This window comes from Rhineura floridana, chromosome 3, assembly GCF_030035675.1.
Source record: "Rhineura floridana isolate rRhiFlo1 chromosome 3, rRhiFlo1.hap2, whole genome shotgun sequence".
NCBI classification, from domain to species: Eukaryota; Metazoa; Chordata; class Lepidosauria; order Squamata; family Rhineuridae; genus Rhineura; species Rhineura floridana.
In genome coordinates, this window is record NC_084482.1 from 124,341,597 (window position 1) to 124,362,240 (window position 20,644).

The 20,644-nt window shown below is 42.1% G+C and overlaps 1 protein-coding gene across 9 annotated transcripts in view; it reads right to left on the minus strand.

Annotated features, from left to right (window-relative positions):
• The window catches only part of RNF123 (ring finger protein 123), a 121,573-nt gene that overhangs the window by 73,655 nt on the left and 27,274 nt on the right, over window positions 1–20,644 (minus strand). For all 9 annotated transcript variants that reach the window (XM_061617736.1, XM_061617735.1, XM_061617740.1 and 6 more), the window contains 12 exons: window positions 19,919–20,036; window positions 19,574–19,673; window positions 18,610–18,671; window positions 18,088–18,159; window positions 16,594–16,714; window positions 13,617–13,718; window positions 8,420–8,526; window positions 5,282–5,474; window positions 4,163–4,308; window positions 3,388–3,471; window positions 2,231–2,338; window positions 1,580–1,757 (listed from right to left, as the gene is read on the minus strand). In XM_061617736.1, coding sequence (XP_061473720.1) covers window positions 1,580–1,757; window positions 2,231–2,338; window positions 3,388–3,471; window positions 4,163–4,308; window positions 5,282–5,474; window positions 8,420–8,526; window positions 13,617–13,718; window positions 16,594–16,714; window positions 18,088–18,159; window positions 18,610–18,671; window positions 19,574–19,673; window positions 19,919–20,036 — 1,391 coding nt within the window. The remainder of the gene's footprint in view (window positions 1–1,579; window positions 1,758–2,230; window positions 2,339–3,387; window positions 3,472–4,162; window positions 4,309–5,281; window positions 5,475–8,419; window positions 8,527–13,616; window positions 13,719–16,593; window positions 16,715–18,087; window positions 18,160–18,609; window positions 18,672–19,573; window positions 19,674–19,918; window positions 20,037–20,644) is intronic.

Below are 20,644 nucleotides of genomic sequence, written 5' to 3' on the forward strand. Positions count from 1 at the left end.
TTTAATTGTTTTAATCGTGCTGGTGTTGGACCTAACACTGGATTTTTGGTATTTGTTTGTATAACTATGTATGTTGTCTGGATTGGTCTATTGACTGTATCAATAAATTCATTCATTCATTCATTCATTCATTCTACCTACAGATGTGGAGTGATGTAACCTGGGGTGCTGGGCAAGGAAAGAGAGGGTTGTCAGAAAAAAGGGTTGACTAACACCCCTACATACACAAATTGGCGAAGGCAAGGGTTCTGCGTGAGCCCTCATGCTGCTGGCAAATATCTCTACTTCATACAGCTTTGCTGGATCCTCTTGCCCACCTGCTCCACAGTGCTGCCAGAAAATTAGGAGCAATTAGGGGAGGTTAAGGCAAATGGGGTGGGAAGAAAGGGGAACTGAGGACAAGAGGTAAAAGAAGTTTTGAGGAAGGGAGGTAAGAAGTGTTGCAGACAAGGGGAAAGAAAGTGAGGACAAGTGGGAGAAAGTAAGTAAGTAGGGAGAGATGCTTCCCTTTGCACTTCCTGCCCCCTCCCCTGTAAATGTTTTCAGGTCCCCACTTTTTCTGTGTTGTTCCTGAGTTGTGTGTACTTTAAGAAATGAGCAACAGTGTTTCAGGGCAACGTCACTCGGATAATGAATTAATACTGAAAAATTATTAGGGTTAGGGATAGGCAGCCAGGCTGTGTAACTTTTCATCAACTTCGGTGTGCAGAGACGAACAATGCCTGTTCAACTTGCAGCAGCGTTATCAAGCTGAGAACCTCTGGAACCTAGCCTGTGGCTGTGTATGTATACTTACATGTATGTAAAGGGCAGGGTATTTGTGTGGGTATGTTTATTTATTTATTAAATTTATATCCCACACCTTCTCCCAGAAGGAGCCCAGGTCAGCAAACAAAACACCAAAAACACTCTAAAACATCTTAAAAACAGACTTTAAAATATATTAAAACAAAACATCTTTTAAAACATCTTTAACAAAAGAAGGTTTAAAAAATCTTAAAAAGCAATTCAGACACAGACTGAGATAAGGTCTCTACTTAAAAGGCTTGTTGAAAAAGAAAGGTCCTCAGTAGGCACCGAAAAGATAACAGAAATGGTGCCTTTCTCATATTTAAGGGGAGGGAATTCCAAAGGATAGGTGCCACAACACTGAAGGTCCGCTTCCTATGTTGTGGGGAACAGACCTCCTGATAAACAGTATCTGCAGGAGGCCCTCACCTGCAGAACACAGTAATTAACTGGGTATATGAGGGGTAAAACGATCTTTCAGGTATCCTGGTCCCAAGCTATATAGGGCTTTGTACACCAAAATCAGAATTTAAACAGTACTGGAGGTGCTCAGAAAGGGATACTGTATCCCCACCCCAAACACAGGTGATTCGGACAACGCAGCCTGGACACTTACAACACACACCTTCACAACCTTGGGGGTTAAGATAAGGTCGTTTGCAATCCACATTCTGTGCACGATGCCAGATTCAGTGTCAAGTTCACATCTTTTTCTCTTGTGCATTTGATTCTACATGCAAAATTACAGAAGGTCCTGCTTAAAGAACCTCTCCAATTCCTTCCTCCTCACCTGGTAACTCTTCCATGCTGTTGACAGGACTGAAGTAGTTCTTGAGAGCACTGTAGCTATTCATAGCCACACTCAGATAGAATTCTGGCATAAATGCAAAGAGCGAACCAATCCTGTCTCCATGTTCAATAGTGCGGATGCATACCTGTAGCAGCCAGTATATATCTTGCATCTTCTCCTGTAAAAGAGCAATTCCTGGTCAGTTTGTTTCTCAAGGGACAGGAAAGGATGTAGGGATGAGGAGCCTGTGGCCCTCCAGATGTTGTTGAACTCCCACTCCCACCAGCCTCAGGCAGCAAGACTAACGATCAGGGATGATGAGAGCTGTAGTCCAGCAACATCTCAAGGGTCACTGCATCCACATCCCTGGATCAGAGTTGTGGAAATAAAAGGAAATGAGGCCAAGGATGTTACCCTATGTCAAATTGTGTGCAAAATCTAAAGAAAAATGCAGGTAAATTTGGTGCTGAAAGGCAGAATTCTTCTGCAAAAAACCCCAAAACTTTACTGGGATATATTAGCAGAACAGTACAACATACAAGACACGAGAAACAAGGAACAGGCTCCACTCAGCACTGGTTAAGCCAGAACCAGAATTCTTAGCCCAAGTTTAGGTGAGGCATCTCACTGATATACCACTTTCCCTCTCACCTTTGAATATATAGTAACGTTGATCCAAGCAAGCCGGCGACTCAGGTGATTAAGCTTTTCAGAGAAAACCTTTTGACTTTTCACCAGTTCTTCACAGATATCTCTTCTCTGAATTGGGCACAGAAGGGGATGAGGAGCAATGGTGCATATATTTTCCTGCTTTCAGAAGCATGTATATAGCAAGCCCTGAACTTCATAAAAGCCTAGCCACAATCACAGGATTTTCTGTTAATGTTGAAGAAAAGCATGAGCTGCCAGCTGCCATGGTCAGCCTCCCAAGAGAGTAATCCTTGCATAGAGATCAGGTATACTGTGCAACCCCATGCACACTTAGGCCAGCTACCGCATACACAATGTTTTACACCCAAGAGCATCCAAGAAATCTTAACAGGAGGCAGTCTTGGCACCAACCCCACATTAGTTACAATCCCACCACCACCGCCACCACACAAGTTGAGAATCTATCCCAACGGTACACTGGAGGTCAACTTGTTTTAAAAATTGCTCAGACATGGGTCTACTTGCATGAACAGTGTAACATGAAAGACAAGGACTGATGCAAAATCATGACTCTTCTCCCATGAAAATAAAAATAAGCTTTGATGTAAAAAGAGCCATGATCTTGGAGAACTTTGTGACTCTAATATTAACAATGATCATGGGAGAAGACCACCTGAGAGTAGTTTTTAGCACGTTGGCTTCTGGCATTATATTGCACCCAACATAAGAGTTAAATTCATGGATTCTGCACAGCAGGAACTAAAAGGGGCCTACAATTTACAACCTATAAATGAATTTTCAAAAGAAAGCAATTTTTAAATAATTACAGGTAAGAGTCAGGTTTGAATTTTTTTGCAGCTTGCAAGTTGTTAATTTAGCAGTATGCAGTTCTCCATTAAAGCTCTTTAAAAAGAGTTAAGAGCCAGAACTAAAGCAGGGAGCATAGCTCAGGTTTTTCAAAAACCATGATAAAAGCACCACACAAAACAATCATCCTATTTTAGCCAAATGGAAAATAAGCCATCATTATTTCTCAGATTGCCTTCAATAGCAATTGATAGCAATAAAGTGCTGATTCTCAAGAAAAAGAACAGCTTGCAAGTAATATAGACTTATTTTAAGGAAGGTGAATAAAACTACCCCCATGTTGTTCTTACCCTCTTTGGGCATCGGCTAATCTTTTCTTCAGTGTCTTTCAGTGCCATGGCATACTCATTCACATCATCGGAAACACCCACCATCTGAAACATAAATAAGGCTTAGTAGCACCAGCTAGGGCTTTTCTATATAGCTTATAGTATATACTGGATTATTTCCCAGAAATGAGAAACACTTAATTTGTAGTAGCATCAATACTTTGCAGGGCCCAACACCACAATGAGTCCTTCCCACCAATCTCTTTCCTGGAGGTAGATTTTGCACTAACAGCCTGAAGAGAGAACTATACAGGATGGTGGCAGACAGATCCACATTTCTGAATGTGGGAGATTGGCAAAGCAGTAAAGCAGCAGGACGTAGGGCAATTTCCAGCAGAGAAGTAGCAACCCTCCCTTTGCTGGCCACTTTCCCACCTGCAGTTCTTCTCGCTCCAGGCTATCCTCCCAATCCCTGCTAGCCTCACTGCCAATCATGGAAACCAGCTTCCGGGGGGGGGAGGGGCTGCAGGGAAACTGAAGTATCAGCACACCCTCTCCCATCTGCTGCTTCTCAGCAGGAAATAAATATACATCTGTTGTTTTACTGCTGCTCGGTGGCCAACCAGGTGTAGTTCCATCTGAAAGCACAGAGCAAGCAAGCATCGTAAGTTGGTATGATGGCCCCAACTGAGCATGCCCACCCTCTCCCCAGTGGGCCATGCTGTCTTTGTTAGTATGAGTTTCAACCCCAGTCGTGGGAATGGGACAAGACTCCCCTGAAACAAATCCTGCTCACCTTACCAAGCTGCTGATGCACGCTGAGGTTGTACATCATGACTATTCCATCCAAGATTTCCAAAAGAGAATTCTCAGTTATTGGATGTTCTGGCTCTTCTGCAGGTTTCCCCGATAAAAGGCCTTCATTTCCATGGCTGCCTTCAACTGTCATTAAAACAAGAGAAAATCCATCACTGTAAAGAAATTGGACCTAGGTTGTACTGAATATTAATTCTGATGTTCTTTTTTTGACTATAACGTTTAGTCAGGTTATCTGTTCCAAAGTCAAACTCGAATAAAAAGATACCTCAAGTCATCAGACTTCTAGATTTAGCTGGTTTTGATTCTAGGCATTTGTATTCTCCCCTATTGGTTCACTTCCTTCTGAACCTACATTCCCCATTTTTAACCTCTCCCTCTTGCAGGTTTTGTTTACTAAGGTAATTAAATCTCACCTTTTTACAACCCTCTACTGTTTACTTCCAAACCATCTGCACTGGCTACACATTTCTCAGTCATTGAGGCAGGAAGCATGTAGCTTGAATTCCAATCACAGATGCTTACAACAAATCCAGTCACAGGCTAGAATGGAGATAGAAATCCTTTCTACCAATTAGAAGGCTGAACTTCAGACTGCACTCAGGAATTTAAGTAGTGACACCTTGGTTACACTAGATCAGCTTTACTTTATTGATTGACTGCATTTGTATACAGCACCATAGCCAAAGCTCTCTGGGCAGTTTACAACAATTAAAAACATTAAAAACAAATATACAAATTTAAAAACACATTTTTTAAAAAGCAATTTAAAAACACATGCTAAAATGCCTGGGAGAAGAGGAAAGTCTTAACCTGGTGCCGAAAAAATAACAGTGTTGGCACCAGGCACACCTCATCAGGAAGATCATTCCATAATTTTGGGGCCACCACTGAAAAGGCCCTCTCCCTTGTTGCCATCCTCCGAGCTTCCCTTGGAGTAGGCACCCGGAGGAGGGCCTTTGATGTTGAGCATAGTGTACGGGTTTTATTATATCATATTATTTCTCATTAATTAGTTGAGGTTTCTGCTACATTCTTGCAGCCAAAGGCTACTCTTTCAAGCCTGCTCTAGCCAGGATGCAGTCAAAACACTACTCACTGTCTTCCTCTGTCCGTTGTTCCATGTTCAACGTACGAACTTTTACCTTCTCTGAGGCACCTGGTGACCGCCTTGGAGTCATAAGGCTAACAGCTGCAGTACTGAGGAAGCGGTTAGCTCGCCCCAGGGTAGGTGAACTGAGCCAGCTTGGCCTGGCCAAGGCACCTCCAATTGCCAAAGCAGCAGCTGGACGCTGAAAGACAGAAAGTGAGCTATGCAGAATATTTGTTCAGTTCTTCCTCTAGGAGAAAGAATCAAGCTGGTCTGAACCCTGCACAAATCATTTTTATCCTAGTTAGCAGTGAACCATAGATAGTTACTTGTCCTATGAATGTGCTTGAATCACTTTCATCTGACTTATCATAACCTAGAGAAGGTATCATGTGTCTCATACAAGTAGGCATAGCTGAGAAAGATATTCAGGGAAATTTTTACTAGGAAGTTCAAATGGTATCCTCAGTGTATTTTCATAGGACAATTTTGTATGGTGTTTGAATGACAATTTAAAGATGTTTTAGAGTGCTTTTAGTGTTTTTGTTTACTATCCTGAGCTCCTTCTGGGAAGAAGGATGGGATATAAATTTAATAAATAAACCAATAAAACCCAGTTTACACAATCTGAACTGCAAAATGGATTGATTATACATCAGCCGATGTGGAATCAGTCCTTTTAGGAGCTAGAAGCAATGCCAACACTGGACTATCCCATGCTGTATAATTCCAAATTCAAGAGTCACAATATTTTTCACAACATGGCCACATCAGAGAGTGCTGTCACAGATAAAGAAATGTGAACTAGCAGACAAGCATCAACCAAATTCAAGTTTCCCAGGCCTAGCACAAGCTATCCTTCCATATTTTTTTTTAAAAGGCAAACTCTTGCCCACCTATGAATCCCAAGGAAATAGTGCCTTAGCTTATGGTTTCTAAAGAGGAAAGCAAGATAAGCTGCAATGCAAAGATGCCCCATTATGTGAAGATGGAAAATATTATTGAAGCCAAGCAAAACACAAGAACTATTTTCTCCTTACACAGGGTAATTTCTGTGTCTGGATTTTTAAGAAACGGAATCCTTGAATTCCACATCTTATCAGGCCTTGTATCACATTGTGGCAACAAGTCTCAAGGTTAAGAAAGGGCAGCTGGTCTTGAATTTACATCACACTTTTCTTGGTCTACAGAAGAAGGTTGAAGCCTTAAAAGCACCCCCAAGAGCCTTCCCCATGGTGTATTATACTCTACATCTATAGTCCCCCAGTCAATATGGTGGGTACCCCTCCCACCCTTTGGAAACCATCTCTTTCCCAAAGTTCACTGCAAATTACAGACAACTTGGAAGGGGAGGAATCTTCCACTTCACATCAGGCTTTTCCAGAAAGTAGAAGCAGGAGAGACGGACAGTGCTTCTCACGTGAAGTGAGATAAAACCCACACTCTCCTGCGGGTCCCTGGCAAGAAAGAAGAACTCATGGGACTGGCTTTTTCTGTCATTTTACATCATGCTTTAGAGAAGGGAAGAAGTGACCAAAAGTGACCAGAGTTCCTTTCACTGCTTTCCCCTTCATACTACTTTGTGTTATGTGATCCTCTCTTGCTTCACATCAGCGGCGTCACTAGCAGGAGTGCGGGGGGGTGCGGACCTCCGGCGCGCGCCCTCCCAGGTGCATGGATGGGGGTGGCTGGTCTTGCGCGCACACACACACTCACCACGTGCTCCAGGCTGGCGGTGGGAGGCCTGTCCCGGCTTCACCGCCAGCGAGCAGGCGCCTGCTTTTGGTCTCGCCTGCCCGCCGCCGAGGAGGAGTTGGCGCGGGGCAACGGCGTGGGGCAGGGCGGCTCTGCGTGTCACCCCCCTCAGGGTGTCACCCGGGTGTGGTTCGCACCCTCTGCACCCCGGTAGTGACGCCCCTGCTGCACATGAGCCACTGGGGAAGGAGAAAAGAGCAAGAGGGCCTTCTCCCTGCTTCTTTCCTTTTCCAAAGCCTTACACACTTCATGCAGGGTTTTTGCAGAAGCACTGTTGAGTCTCACTTGCTACTTCTGCAAATCCTGCCATTTCCCCAAGCTCTCTGGGCATGCCAAAAAATTCAGGATGGAGGCAAGGAAAAAGGCATGAGTGGGAACCAGAAATAATAGGAGGCTACTATAGTAATGGGTAATGATAAAGAGTTAAATATTTGCTCCAATCCATAATAACTGGAGACAAGACTCCACCCTTTAATTTGTTCTTGTAGTTACTGTCATTTTCCAATGCAGTTTTCTGTTAATCTGTTCTTCAATGAGCAGCCTCTTGTGCTGGGCCTACAATGTGAGTAACCTTGCCTTATACTAAGTAAGAACCTAACAGCTATTGAGTAAAGCAAAAATGCGTGAACCTTTGTATAAAAGAAAATTGCATTTTCTTTATTTGTTCTTTATTAGAACTTCCCAACTCAAGGAAACTGCACGGCCATCACTACAATCATTGGCACAGAGCCAGCAAGCCCAGGTTAGACACCATGTGTTAGGATCAACAGCAACTAGCCTTCAAACAACATTCTTTGCATTTACCAGTTGCAAAGAGTGCAGCACTGCTGACTAATGGGTAATGCAGAGCAGCTGGGGCTTTATGCGATAATCACATCTGGCTAGACAGAGAATTCTCCATTAGCTTGCAAGACTCAGCAAGGTTAAAATTAAGGCTGAGAGTAAATAAAAAGGTCTGTATTTGGCACCAAAGGACAACCAAGCAGGTGCCAGGCAGACTGCTCTGGAGAGAACATTCCGCTACTGGGATTCCACCACTGAGAAGGGCTCTTCCTGGTAGCCACCCATCTTGCCTCACGCAACTTTGCTTTCAGAACTGTCTCTTGACCTAAATATGTCTGATTATACCCTCTTAGAGCCTGGATTTTGGGTAGGCGTCTGATTATGTCTTCCATGGGACCGTAAGATTGATGCACTGACATTACACTCAACACAAAATTTGCACAATTTATTTCTTAAATATAACACATAAAAAGTCTCTCTCTTCATTTGCTTCTCCTACAATCCATGGCACAGTTTCAGTGCTCTTCCTTCCTTATGAAGAGTCTCCCTTCACTGGCAGTCACATAAATTAAAACTTTGCCCCATTTCATACTGCACTGCTAAGCTCACTTGTACTGTTGACACCGCTGACTCTTCATCTTCATCAAGATCATCCATTGTCACAGCCTGAAGTTCTGCAGGATCAATCAAAATATTTGCCTTCGAGGCAAGGTCATCTGTATGAATAAAAGAAACAATGACATTGCCAGGTACAGTTGTCTATACACATTCCATCTTCCACATGCCTTATTTGCAGCACAGCTAGCAGAAGCTCAAAGGGCAACGTATCAGAAGTATCAATACTACTACTGTGTGTCATCACCAAGGCTGCAATCCTATGCACAGCGGGACTTGGTAAATTCAGTGGGATGTACCTCCGAGTATGCATATATAGGACTGTAGTGTAACTGATCAGATCTTACTTACAGTTTCTTTCATCAAGGCTTCTAAATGGAGATTTTTATCCTAGTTGGTATCTGTGTTGGATATGAATTGATTTTGTGCTATTGTTGTTTTAAACTATTTTATATATATAGTGTTTTAATTGTTTCTATATATGCAACTGTTTTACATACATTTTATTATATCGTAAATTACTTCAGCATGACCCATGGAAAGCGATTCATAAATGAAATAAATAAATAATCTCATGACAAATATATAGAAGTGGAGCAAACTAACAATGCTTGATATAAATATGGTCCCAGGGTATGGTCTGAAGGCACGTACAGCCAGCTCCCTGCTGAAAAGCTAAGCAGGGTCAGGTCTGGTCAGTGCCTGGATGGGAGACCGCCCGAGAACCATATATAAGCTGCCTTGGGTTTCTATCATGAAAAGAAAGGCGGGGTATAAATAAAGAAATACAGCAACCTCCATTTTATCTCTCTCTCTCTCTGTTTGTGTGTGTGTGTGTGTGTGTGTGTCCCAAGATGTAGTCTTGTATCTGCATTTGTTTCAAATTCTGAACCGTTTCTAAATTACTGAGGACTAGGGATGGGGTTCACTGCATGGTTCCGATCCACTTGCATTCTGATAGTCTGTCATTTAATCCCAATCTGCCATTTTTTTGTTCCCGCTTGGTGTCACACTTGTGCTGATTCGATCTGCTGTGTGTGTTTTTGGATGATTTGATCTGTGTGTTTTTCCCCCCAGTGACCATGTAGTTAGCCATGTCAGGAGCCATGGAGGTCTCAAGGTATTATATGTTAAATATATGTTAAATGTCTGTGTATGTGTTGTTTGTTCATCTATTCTTTACCAAAGAAGGGCAGATCCCGAAGGACCCTCTGGGAAGAGTGGAATGGTTTCCCACTCCTCTTGCAACAAGTGCTTTCTAGATTCCAAGACAAGAGCCTCGGAGGTTAATAGACTGCAGCCAAATGGTGTCAGGTTTATGAACAGGTTACCCATTACCCTTAGGACAAACTAGACTCAAAATTGGCTTTATTGGGAACATTTCTGTAAAATGCTAAGGTTCCTAAAATTTGGGGAAGTGAGGGGGCATGAGAGCAGAAAAAAACAAGGGTAAAGAATGGACCCAGAAGGCTTCACAGCACAGGTATTTGCAATGTGATGAAACACATTTTTAAATTGGCTAACTGAAGCTGCTTTTCCTTGTTAGCAACGCCTGGGTGAGTGGTTGATTGACAAGTGATGGAGGTCACAAGGGCATGAAATGCTGGCTTCTTAATGGAAATGTGCCATTTACAGAGCGTTACAAAAATAACTCAATGTAAAACCAGGGGGAAAGTTTGAAAGAATAAATTCTTGCCGATTCGCAGCCGTGGCAGCAAAATCCATTCCAATTACAGCCACACCCTGCAGCAAGAAATAAGTGCCGGTCCAAAATGATGGCAAACTATCAAATTCAGCTGGAATCCAGTGACAGGTCTGATTTGGGGGACATTCTCTCCCATCCTACTCAACACCCTCTCCATTTTGACCTGTAATTCAACTCATCAATTGCTCTGCATAAAATGAAACTGTGTTCCTCATTCATTATAATGAGGAATCTAACACCAGTTATAACACTTTTGGCCAAAGTGCATGAAATTTACAGCCAGCTCCTCCAGAGTACAGTGATTTTGCTTGTACATTTTTTTAAAAATTGTAGCTTCACACTGGCCTTTCAGGTGCTTGTCTATGTCTATAGGCCTTAAGGCCTCCAAGAAACAGTACAACGCAGGGCTGTCTAGCTACCTACAGAGTTCTGAAGAGTGCTTTTGTTGCAATGAAGAATTTTTAAAAAACTTAAATTATATATATATATAAAATCATCAACTGCTATGCTTTTACAAAAGTATCAGGAGCTCTTCAGTGCGCTGCAGGCAACGTTTTGGACAACCTCATTGCTTGCATGGACCTAGAAAAACACAGTGATATAGGAAAACACAAAGCTATAAGATTCAGAAAAGTACATAAATAACGGAGTGACATGAAGCTTTGTGGGGGCCCTGATCCAACTCAGGAGGGTTCAATGACTGCCCTTTGACTCAGGGAAGAAAAGCACCCCACCTCACCTCACCTCATTATTTGCTCCTCACAGAGCTGCTACACACCCCTAATAGATATAAATGTATGTGTGTAGTGTGTGAAATAAATCTGAGGACTCGCGGTGTGGACGCTACCCTTTGAACTGCCAATTTCATGAAACCTTAAGAGTTTTGGGTGGATTTTATGAAGTATGAGGTCCTGTAAGGGAGGAATTGTATAATTTGTGTAGCTCTAAAATTCTTCCCTAGATCTCTCTTTTTTCAGAGAAAGCAACTGCAGACAGCTTCAGATTGAGCAGGGGGCCAGTCTAGGAGGGAGAAGAGAGAAGACTATATAACCATTTCTTTCCCAGCCATTTGTCTACTCAAACTCAATCTTTCCCTCAGCTGCTTTTATCCCAAAGAGATAAAAGATACTAGAACTCATATATTTTATCTCTCAGGGAGAAAAGCAGCTGGGGAGGACAATTTTGAACAGAGAAATGGCTGGGAAAGAAAAGGTTAAACTGTTTGTTACAGAGAGTTCCAGGAGAAAAGAATCGCAGAACTACTATATTGTTCTACACACTTTAAAGAAGATATTAAGTGGTGTTGGATAGCTCACTGCCAGGAGCAGTTCTGTATAGATTTAGAGTGGACTGTGAGAAACAGAAATGCTTTCTGACCTCCGTTCACACTGTATTATATCAGCGATTCCCAACGTGGGCGGTAGCACCCCCCTGGGGGGCGTTACAGTCTTTCAGGGGGGTGTTGGCATGACTATAAACTTTAGGGGGGCATTTGGGTTCATTAGGGGGCATTGACATTTGGCGGTCTGATGCGACAGTTGAAGCATTGAAGTTTAATTTTATTTAATACACAAATCATTAATTTTTAAACTGTTTTGTCCCCAGTTAGAATATATTTAATAGTCTCAATTCATGGAAATAACGCTATAAATAGTGTGTGCTCTTTAGTAAAGAAATTCTGAATAGCAGCCAGTGTCATATGAAGGAATGGGGATATTAGCCACGCCCCGGCACTAGGTAATGTTCCGATGCTGTCTTGAGGGACGTTGGAACCAATCACGAGAGAGTGTTTGATAAGCTGGGTGTATTGGTGGAGGGCGCATTCTTCCAACGGAAGAGTGCCGTGTGCAAACAGGTGACGCAGACAGTCAGTTATTCGCTGGTTTTCTTCAGGAATGGGACACACTCGCTACCCGTTGTTTCTGTGATGTTTAAATGAACTTGTTTAACGAAACAATGCCGGTAAACTGAATGAGTTTGTTGTTAAGTAACACAGTGTATTCTATTGGTTCATACTGTGTGGACTTAATTAGTTAGGCTTTAGTGCAGCGAATCGCATACTAGTGAAGAATCAAAACCGTTTGGATAGTCGTGGTGACTTAAGACTATTACTATCCAAGTATACTCCAGATATTGTGAAGTTAGCCAAAACTCATCAAGCTCAAGGATCACACTAGTATTTTATAATAAATCTCATTTTATTTACTTTTCTATAACTATGTATGTATATTAATAAATCATACTAAGAATTCAATGTGTGATCTATGTGCAATAAAAAGACATGATAAAAACGATCAGTTATAATCATTGAAAATACCTTTTATGCATTACTCCTATTTTAAGGGAAGAATAGGAAGCATTGGGATATACTTAATCTGAGGGGGGCGTTGGGCACAAAAAGATTTTGCAAAGGGGCGTTGGGTCAAAAAAGGTTGGGTAACGCTGTATTATATTGTTATGTTTTATCATTTTATCTGTAAACTGCTCTGTAAACATGATAGTGAAGGGTGGTATTTCAACATGATTAAAATAAATAAAATGCCCTAGTATGCAAACTGTGCTATTTTCAGATCCTACTACTGATTCTAAAAGCTTTTCTCTTCTTGTACAATTTGCCCTTCAGGCTGTTCCCAAAAGAGAAAGAGGAGCCTCCAGATCCTAGGGGAATGGAAAAATTGTTCCAGCTAGAGACAAAAAACCTGGATAGGGAGTCCAAGATTCTTCCCCTGGATGAACAAAATCAAGATTAATAAAATGGTCTTAAAACTGTAATTTGGAGCTTGCATTTCACATTCTCTTATCTGTGCCAAGCACGTGACCAAGGAGCCCCCGTGCCCTACAGCATGGCTCTGCTGATCTGAAGAGCACCTGAGAGTGCAAGTACTAACTGGAATCTCACAGGCCAAGAGGCATCAGCTGCCACTTTATCTTGAAGTCCCAGGAGGGCAGTTCTTGTTTTAGCCTCAGAGGCCATTCACATATGCTTGAAAAGGACTGAGCTATTTCAATTAGCTGGAATAGATTTACATGTAAATTAACAAGTCAAGAAAATTACCACACTTGCATCATGGCTGCTATTTAATAATCAAGGTAAAATACACACTTTGCAAGGAGGGTCATGAGCAAAGAAAACTAAGCATGTGAAGACTACTTCAGATGCCTAATTAGCATCTGACAGTTTCTAGCAATTAATGACATTCTGAGCTCATATTCCTAATAGTTACTAAAGTGAAGATATGAAGGGGCCTTTCTCACCTTGCTGGGAACACTCAGAAGACCTAGAAATCAGCAGCCTTCTGAGTCAAATCAAGAAGCAGAACCAAAGCTCAAACACACAGATAGCTTCTCAAGTGACAAAGCTAATTCTGTGACACTCTGTCCCCACCTTTTCCTTCTCTCAACAGTTTGCTCCTGTGGCAGAATTTCCACACCACATGCTTTCACATGACATAATGGAACACAACACATGTCAGAACAAGCACTTGCCTTTGAGGGTCTTCTTGAGATGAGATAAGAGCCCCCCAAGCCGCTGGAGGTCAAAGTAATCTACCTTCCCATTATAGAAGAGCTGAGGGGGGACATATGCATCTGAGAGAAAGATGGATATACATGTATTTAGGGAGATGGTCTAAGAAAGTTAACCTTCAATGTCTGCAAATAATTAGGACGGCTGTCTGTAGGAATCCTTCTACCCTACTTCACAGACAACTCTCCCTCTGGAATAAGGGGGAACAGAAGTCAACAGAGTGTGTTGCTAGACAGCAGAGTAAATACTTGTATTTGTATGACTGGTCACTGATGGTAAACAATAAAATAAAGTAAAGACAGCAGAGCACTGAAAATGCGTATTAAACACAAAAGGGTAAAAATGTATTGTTGAAGCTGCCTTATTTAAAGGACTATGACAAGGCAAGATGAAGATGACTTTCTTCTCTGCCACTACTGTGCCTACACAACAAAGCAGACTAGGTCCATTTTTGGAGGGGATTTGCTTCACTGTTGGAGGGGCAGATGTCAGATTTTGGCAAAACTCAGAGACTTTTTTTAGAAAGTTATTTGAACATAAGAACATAAGAAGAGCCTGCTGGATCAGGCCAGTGGCCCATCTAGTCCAGCATCCTGTTCTCACAGTGGCCAACCAGGTGCCTGGGGGAAGCCCGCAAGCAGGACCCGAGAGCAAGAACACTCTCCCCTCCTGAGGCTTCCGGCAACTGGTTTTCAGAAGCATGCTGCCTCTGACTAGGGTGTCAGAGCACAGCCATCACGGCTAGTAGCCATTGATAGCCCTGTCCTCCATGAATTTGTCTAATCTTCTTTTAAAGCCGTCCAAGCTGGTGGCCATTACTGCGTCTTGTGGGAGCAAATTCCATAGTTTAACTATGCGCTGAGTAAAGAAGTACTTCCTTTTGTCTGTCCTGAATCTTCCAACATTCAGCTTCTTTGAATGTCCACGAGTTCTTGTATTATGAGAGAGGGAGAAGAACTTTTCTCTATCCACTTTCTCAATGCCATGCATAATTTTATACACTTCTATCATGTCTCTTCTGACCCGCCTTTTCTCCAAACTAAAAAGCCCCAAATGCTGCAACCTTTCCTCGTAAGGGAGTCGCTCCATCCTCTTGATCATTCTGGTTGCCCTCTTCTGAACCTTTTCCAACTCTATAATATCCTTTTTGAGATGAGGCGACCAGAACTGTACACAGTATTCCAAATGCGGCCGCACCATAGATTTATACAACGGCATTATGATATCGGCTGTTTTATTTTCAACACCTTTCCTAATTATCGCTAGCATGGAATTTGCCTTTTTCACAGCTGCCGCACACTGGGTCGACATTTTCATTGTGCTGTCCACTACAACCCCGAGGTCTCTCTCCTGGTCGGTCACCGCCAGTTCAGACCCCATGAGCGTATATGTGAAATTAAGATTTTTTGCTCCAATATGCATAATTTTACACTTGTTTATATTGAATTGCATTTGCCATTTTTCTGCCCGTTCACTCAGTTTGGAGAGATCTTTTTGGAGCTCTTCACAATCCCTTTTTGTTTTAACAACCCTGAACAATTTAGTGTCCTCAGCAAACTTGGCCACTTCACTGCTCACTCCTAATTCTAGGTCATTAATGAACAAGTTGAAAAGTACAGGTCCCAATACCAATCCTTGAGGGACTCCACTTTCTACAGCCCTCCATTGGGAGAACTGTCCATTTATTCCTACTCTCTGCTTTCTGCTTCTTAACCAATTCCTTCTCCACAAGAGGACCTCTCCTCTTATTCCATGACTGCTAAGCTTCCTCAGAAGTCTTTGGTGAGGTACCTTGTCAAACGCTTTTTGAAAGTCTAAGTACACTATGTCCACTGGATCACCTCTATCTATATGCTTGTTGACACTCTCAAAGAATTCTAATAGGTTACTGAGTCAGGACTTTCCCTTGCAGAAGCCATGCTGGCTCTGCTTCAGCAAGGCTTGTTCTTCTATGTGCTTAATTAATCTAGCTTTAATCATACTTTCTACCAGTTTTCCAGGGACAGAAGTTAAGCTAACTGGCCTGTAATTTCCGGGATCCCTCTGGATCCCTTTTTGAAGATTGGCGTTACATTTGCCACTTTCCAGTCCTCAGGCACGGAGGAGGACCCGAGGGACAAGTTACATATTTTAGTTAGCAGATCAGCAATTTCACCTTTGAGTTCTTTGAGAACTCTCGGGTGGATGCCATCCGGGCACGGTGATTTGTCAGTTTTTATATTGTCCATTAAGCCTAGAACTTCCTCTCTCGTTACCACTATTTGTCTCAGTTCCTCAGAATCCCTTCCTGCAAATGTTAGTTCAGGTTCAGGGATCTGCCCTATATCTTCCACTGTGAAGACAGATGCAAAGAATTCATTTAGCTTCTCTGCAATCTCCTTATCGTTCTTTAGTACACCTTTGACTCCCTTATCATCCAAGGGTCCAATCGCCTCCCTAGATGGTCTCCTGCTTTGAATGTATTTATAGAATTTTTTGTTGTTGGTTTTTATGTTCTTAGCAATGTGCTCCTCAAATTCTTTTTTAGCATCCCTTATTGTCTTCTTGCATTTCTTTTGCCAGAGTTTGTGTTCTTTTTTATTTTCTTCATTCGGACAAGACTTCCATTTTCTGAAGGAAGACTTTTTGCCTCTAAGAGCTTCCTTGACTTTGCTCGTTAACCATGCTGGCATCTTCTTGGCCCTGGCGGTACCTTTTCTGATCTGCGGTATGCACTCCAGTTGAGCTTCTAATATAGTGTTTTTAAACAACTTCCAAGCATTTTCGAGTGATGTGACCCTCTGGACTTTGTTTTTCTGAAGTCATGTGACTTCTCAAAATATTACCCAGTCTCTAATTTTGCACACAACTTCAAAAATTCCTAGATTATACATCCTTCTGCATAACACAATCACATACCAAGATAGGTATTCCCATTTGTGGATCTTAGAAAATTACCTTCACTGCTCAGTGCTAAAGGGTTCTTCACCTTGTGCTCATCCCAGTAATGTCTCAAGGCCGAGATGAGTCGATGCAAGAAGCAAACCATATACTCTGGAGGGCATAGCACAGTCAGATTCTAAGGACAAAAAAGTGTGACAAAACTCTGCTGTGAACAGAGTAGTTCAGGAGCCATGCTAAACTGAGCTTTCTATCCCCTCAGACATGTGTGATGCACACCCTTGCTTACTGTATTCCCCAGGCGGCACAGAACATTTACAGTAACTGCCAGAGTCAATATCCATTCCTGATTCACACTTATTTCCCAACAAGAAAGAGCAAGCATGTATCTTCCCTCCAAAGCACAGCTGTGTGGTACATCAAGAAAAATGATGCTGAACTAACTTAGTAGCCCCAAGGCATGTCAGCAAGCATCAGTAAGCACACTTCCCTCATGCCAGAAAAGACTGGCTTTGAAACAATAGAACACTCTCAGTCAGCAAAGAAGTACGTATCTGAGAACTGCCACCTTCACTTAAAGGCCTTCTCAGAGACATTCAAGCCAAGGTTGAGTGCAGTCTGCTATGAAAGAATGAAAAATGTCATGCTAAGAAAATCTCAGTTCTATAACCTTTAACAAGATATGCAAAGTTTTGGAGGTTTTTTGCATAGATCTCATATTTGTATACATAATACATTCTGTTTCTGCTGGTACTAGGGAGGGGCATCAAGTTATATAAAGTGATGAAGCTCTGTCTTCTGACCACTGGAAATTCTGATCAGCTGCATTATCCCACACTTTCCTCCAGCTTCTGGGATTTCATCATATTTTGCATTAGACTTGGAGACCCACTTCCAAAACCAGGACTTCTGCTGAAGGATATGCCATCAATATAAAGCCTACATTCATTCCCCACAGATACCGTTTTTTAAAATGAAGTTAAACTTGACAAGCCCTCATTTGCATATATCTTAAGCAATTTCTTTATTCTCTGTTAAAAGTGGTGGGAAATTCCCAACATCACTGCCCTGCCATCAATACCCTAGGAAGACAGTCAGTTGGGAACAGAGGTAAAGGGGAAAAAAGAAAACCATTGAGAACTGAAGTCTGGCTCTATAGATCTAAAGAGCATATTGTATGAGTTGAAGCCTTGATACAGGAATAGTTCACTACGAATTCAGCCTACTCAGTTATAAAACTCCACTGACATCTTGGTAAACATCAATGTATAGGAATTACCCAAACAGATGTGGCACCAAGCATGCTGATCTGAAACTGAGGGCAGCAGGGAAGACCGCATAGCACAGACGCTAGTGTGGAGTCCATCAGCTCCAAATGTAAAAAGTCATTAGACGTTAACCAAAACAACTAGTGTCCCTGCTACAAACATGTGTATGGCTACATCTTCTGACAGATGCAAGATAAGGTCCTTTATCTACAAATTCACAGAGGGCATCTACAGGGCCTCCAAAAGGAAGTGCAAAAGTATCATAATACAATTCTTAGCTTACCCCTCGATTGCTGGCATTTTCCTGAAGAAACTTGCGGAACTTATTTAGAAAGATATATCTGGAAGCTCCTCCCTGAAATAAGCAACAACCAATGTTTAAAGTCAAGTGAGTTCCAGCAAGGTGAAATAATATCCTAAAATAATAGTATTTCTTGATTTTTCCTGAATTGTGATTGCTTGCTCATTTGATGGGAAATTTGCCCTTACAGATAAGTTCCTTAAAGGCAAGTGAACGGATGTATTTTCATAGCTTGGTAGACTTTAGCTAAGCTGAGGGTATTGTTTTTATCTGCTGCTGTTTTTATTTTCCCATTGGAGTGACAGGTGGGCATGGTTTTGGAAAAGTGGCCTCATGGGCCCAGACTGGCCCACAGGGCACAGATTCCCCTCCCCTGGTATACATGATGTTGGTTTATGATGAGATGCAGACAAGGAACTTTGAGAAAACATTAGAACCTAATAAAGCAACTTCTATCCAGAGTTATTGCATGCATTCTCTACGAAATATTTCAATTGGCCTTACCCCTCCATGGTCTTTATTGTTTAACAGCAACTTCAGTATCTGCACTTGGAGTTCCTCTACCACTGAGAATAAATAAAGCTATAATTATATACACTGTTGTGCAGCAGCAACAACCACATTGCCAAAGACAAACTGTTGTTATATGCCTTCAAGTCGACTACGACTTATGGCGACCCTATGAATCAGTGACCTCCAAGAGCATCTGTCATGAACCACCCTGTTCAGATCTTGTAAGCTCAGGTCTGTGGCTTCCTTTATGGAGTCAATCCATCTCTTGTTTGGCCTTCCTCTTTTTCTACTCCCTTCTGTTGTTCCCACCATTATGGTCTTTTCTAGTGAATCATGTCTTCTCATGATTTGTCCAAAGTATGATAACCTCAATTTCATCATTTTAGCTTCTAGTGACGGTCTGGTTTAATATGTTCTAACACCCAATTTATTTGTCTTTTTCACACTCCATGATATACACAAAGCTCTTCTCCAACACCACATTTCAAATGAGTTGATTTTTCTGACAGTGGCCATATTCAAGCTCTGCACAGGAAGAAACCAGCCTTCCCAGATTATTACACACCTTAGTCTGATGAGCTACACTCCCTGATTAGGTCAGGGCTATCTTTGGAATGACAGGAGGCATAAACAATATCAGTGGAAAACAGTGTTGTTGTCTAAATGAGGTTGTTAGTATTATATTTGGGAGCAGAAGTGCTAATGGCATCTGTTGCACAGCACTGCCCAACTAATATTTTATAGTATGTGTTTATCCTAACATTTTAAATTGTAAATTACCTTGGGTGCCTTGGCAGAAAGGTGGTATATAAATGTAATCAATCAATTGTGGCATGCAATCTTCCCTCCGCACTGTGGAGATCATGCCCTGGTATATAGACACTGATCAATATGGCTTCACGCCATACTCTAAACTGCCCATGAGATTTTGAATTCCACTATCCCTCTCTCAGACCTTCAATGCGTTTCTTGAGCCGCTGGCAGCCTCTTTCATATGCTCGCCTCCTCAGCCTCTCCTCAGCGCTCTCCTCCTTAATGTCTTTACTTTCTTTACCCTGTGTTTATAAGATAGAGGTTAACTGAATTCTTAGCAGAAGCCAAAAAGGATAGACAGGCAGGGCTGGAAACACTCATAAATGCAAATACAGCTGAAAAGAGAACGTAGCTGTAAAAAGGTGCTACATGAATGGTTATTTACATAACCTAATATGTGCAGAATACACCTAGATAAGGCCAACATCACAGCAGTTATGCTATGGCATTCCTTTCATCTACTAGCAGCAGATATCATATTCCTCACCTCTTTGTTGAAGCTGTTTGGCCACCAGGTGGTGGGAATGAGCTCCTGCAAACCAGCCTCCTCCACACGCAAGGGGCTCTTGATGTAAAAAAACACAACTGAGCGGAGCACATCAAATCTGCAATGAGTTAAGGGAGTTGTGTGGTAATTCAGATAGATGCACCTGTGGGATCTGAATCACAAAGAGCAACCCTGCAATAAGTCAGGAATAACTCCACACACGCGAGCATGTGAAAATTTTAGATATTCTGAAAACACATCAACTCCACATGGAATCTGCAATGATTGTCTTCAGCATGTTTTTGCTGGTTTTCAGTAGCATTCAACCCAAGGCAGCATAGAAGCAGCTATCTCCCCCACCCCACTCCCCCCACCTCATGTTAGCAATCTCCTGTTACGACCAGCTTGAATGCTCTCAAAGCTGCTATAGAATGTGTGTTTTTACAGTCCTAAGTGACTCTAGTGAGAAAGAAGTCATACCCTCCCAAGTGTTGTGATAAATACAAAAGGCACATGGGGCAGGAATGCAAAGGAATAACCTGTCCAGACAGAGATGTACTTTTACTACTGCCACTAAACAGGACATTTATTTGGCAGGGTAGGCCAGGTACAAGAAAGCCCTCTGGGCACACTGGCTGTTTCCTGAAAGGTGATCCAGTAGTTTGCTGTCAGGGGAATATTGGGATCTGTTTTGAATACAGCGAGTGGAATCACAGCTCAATGATA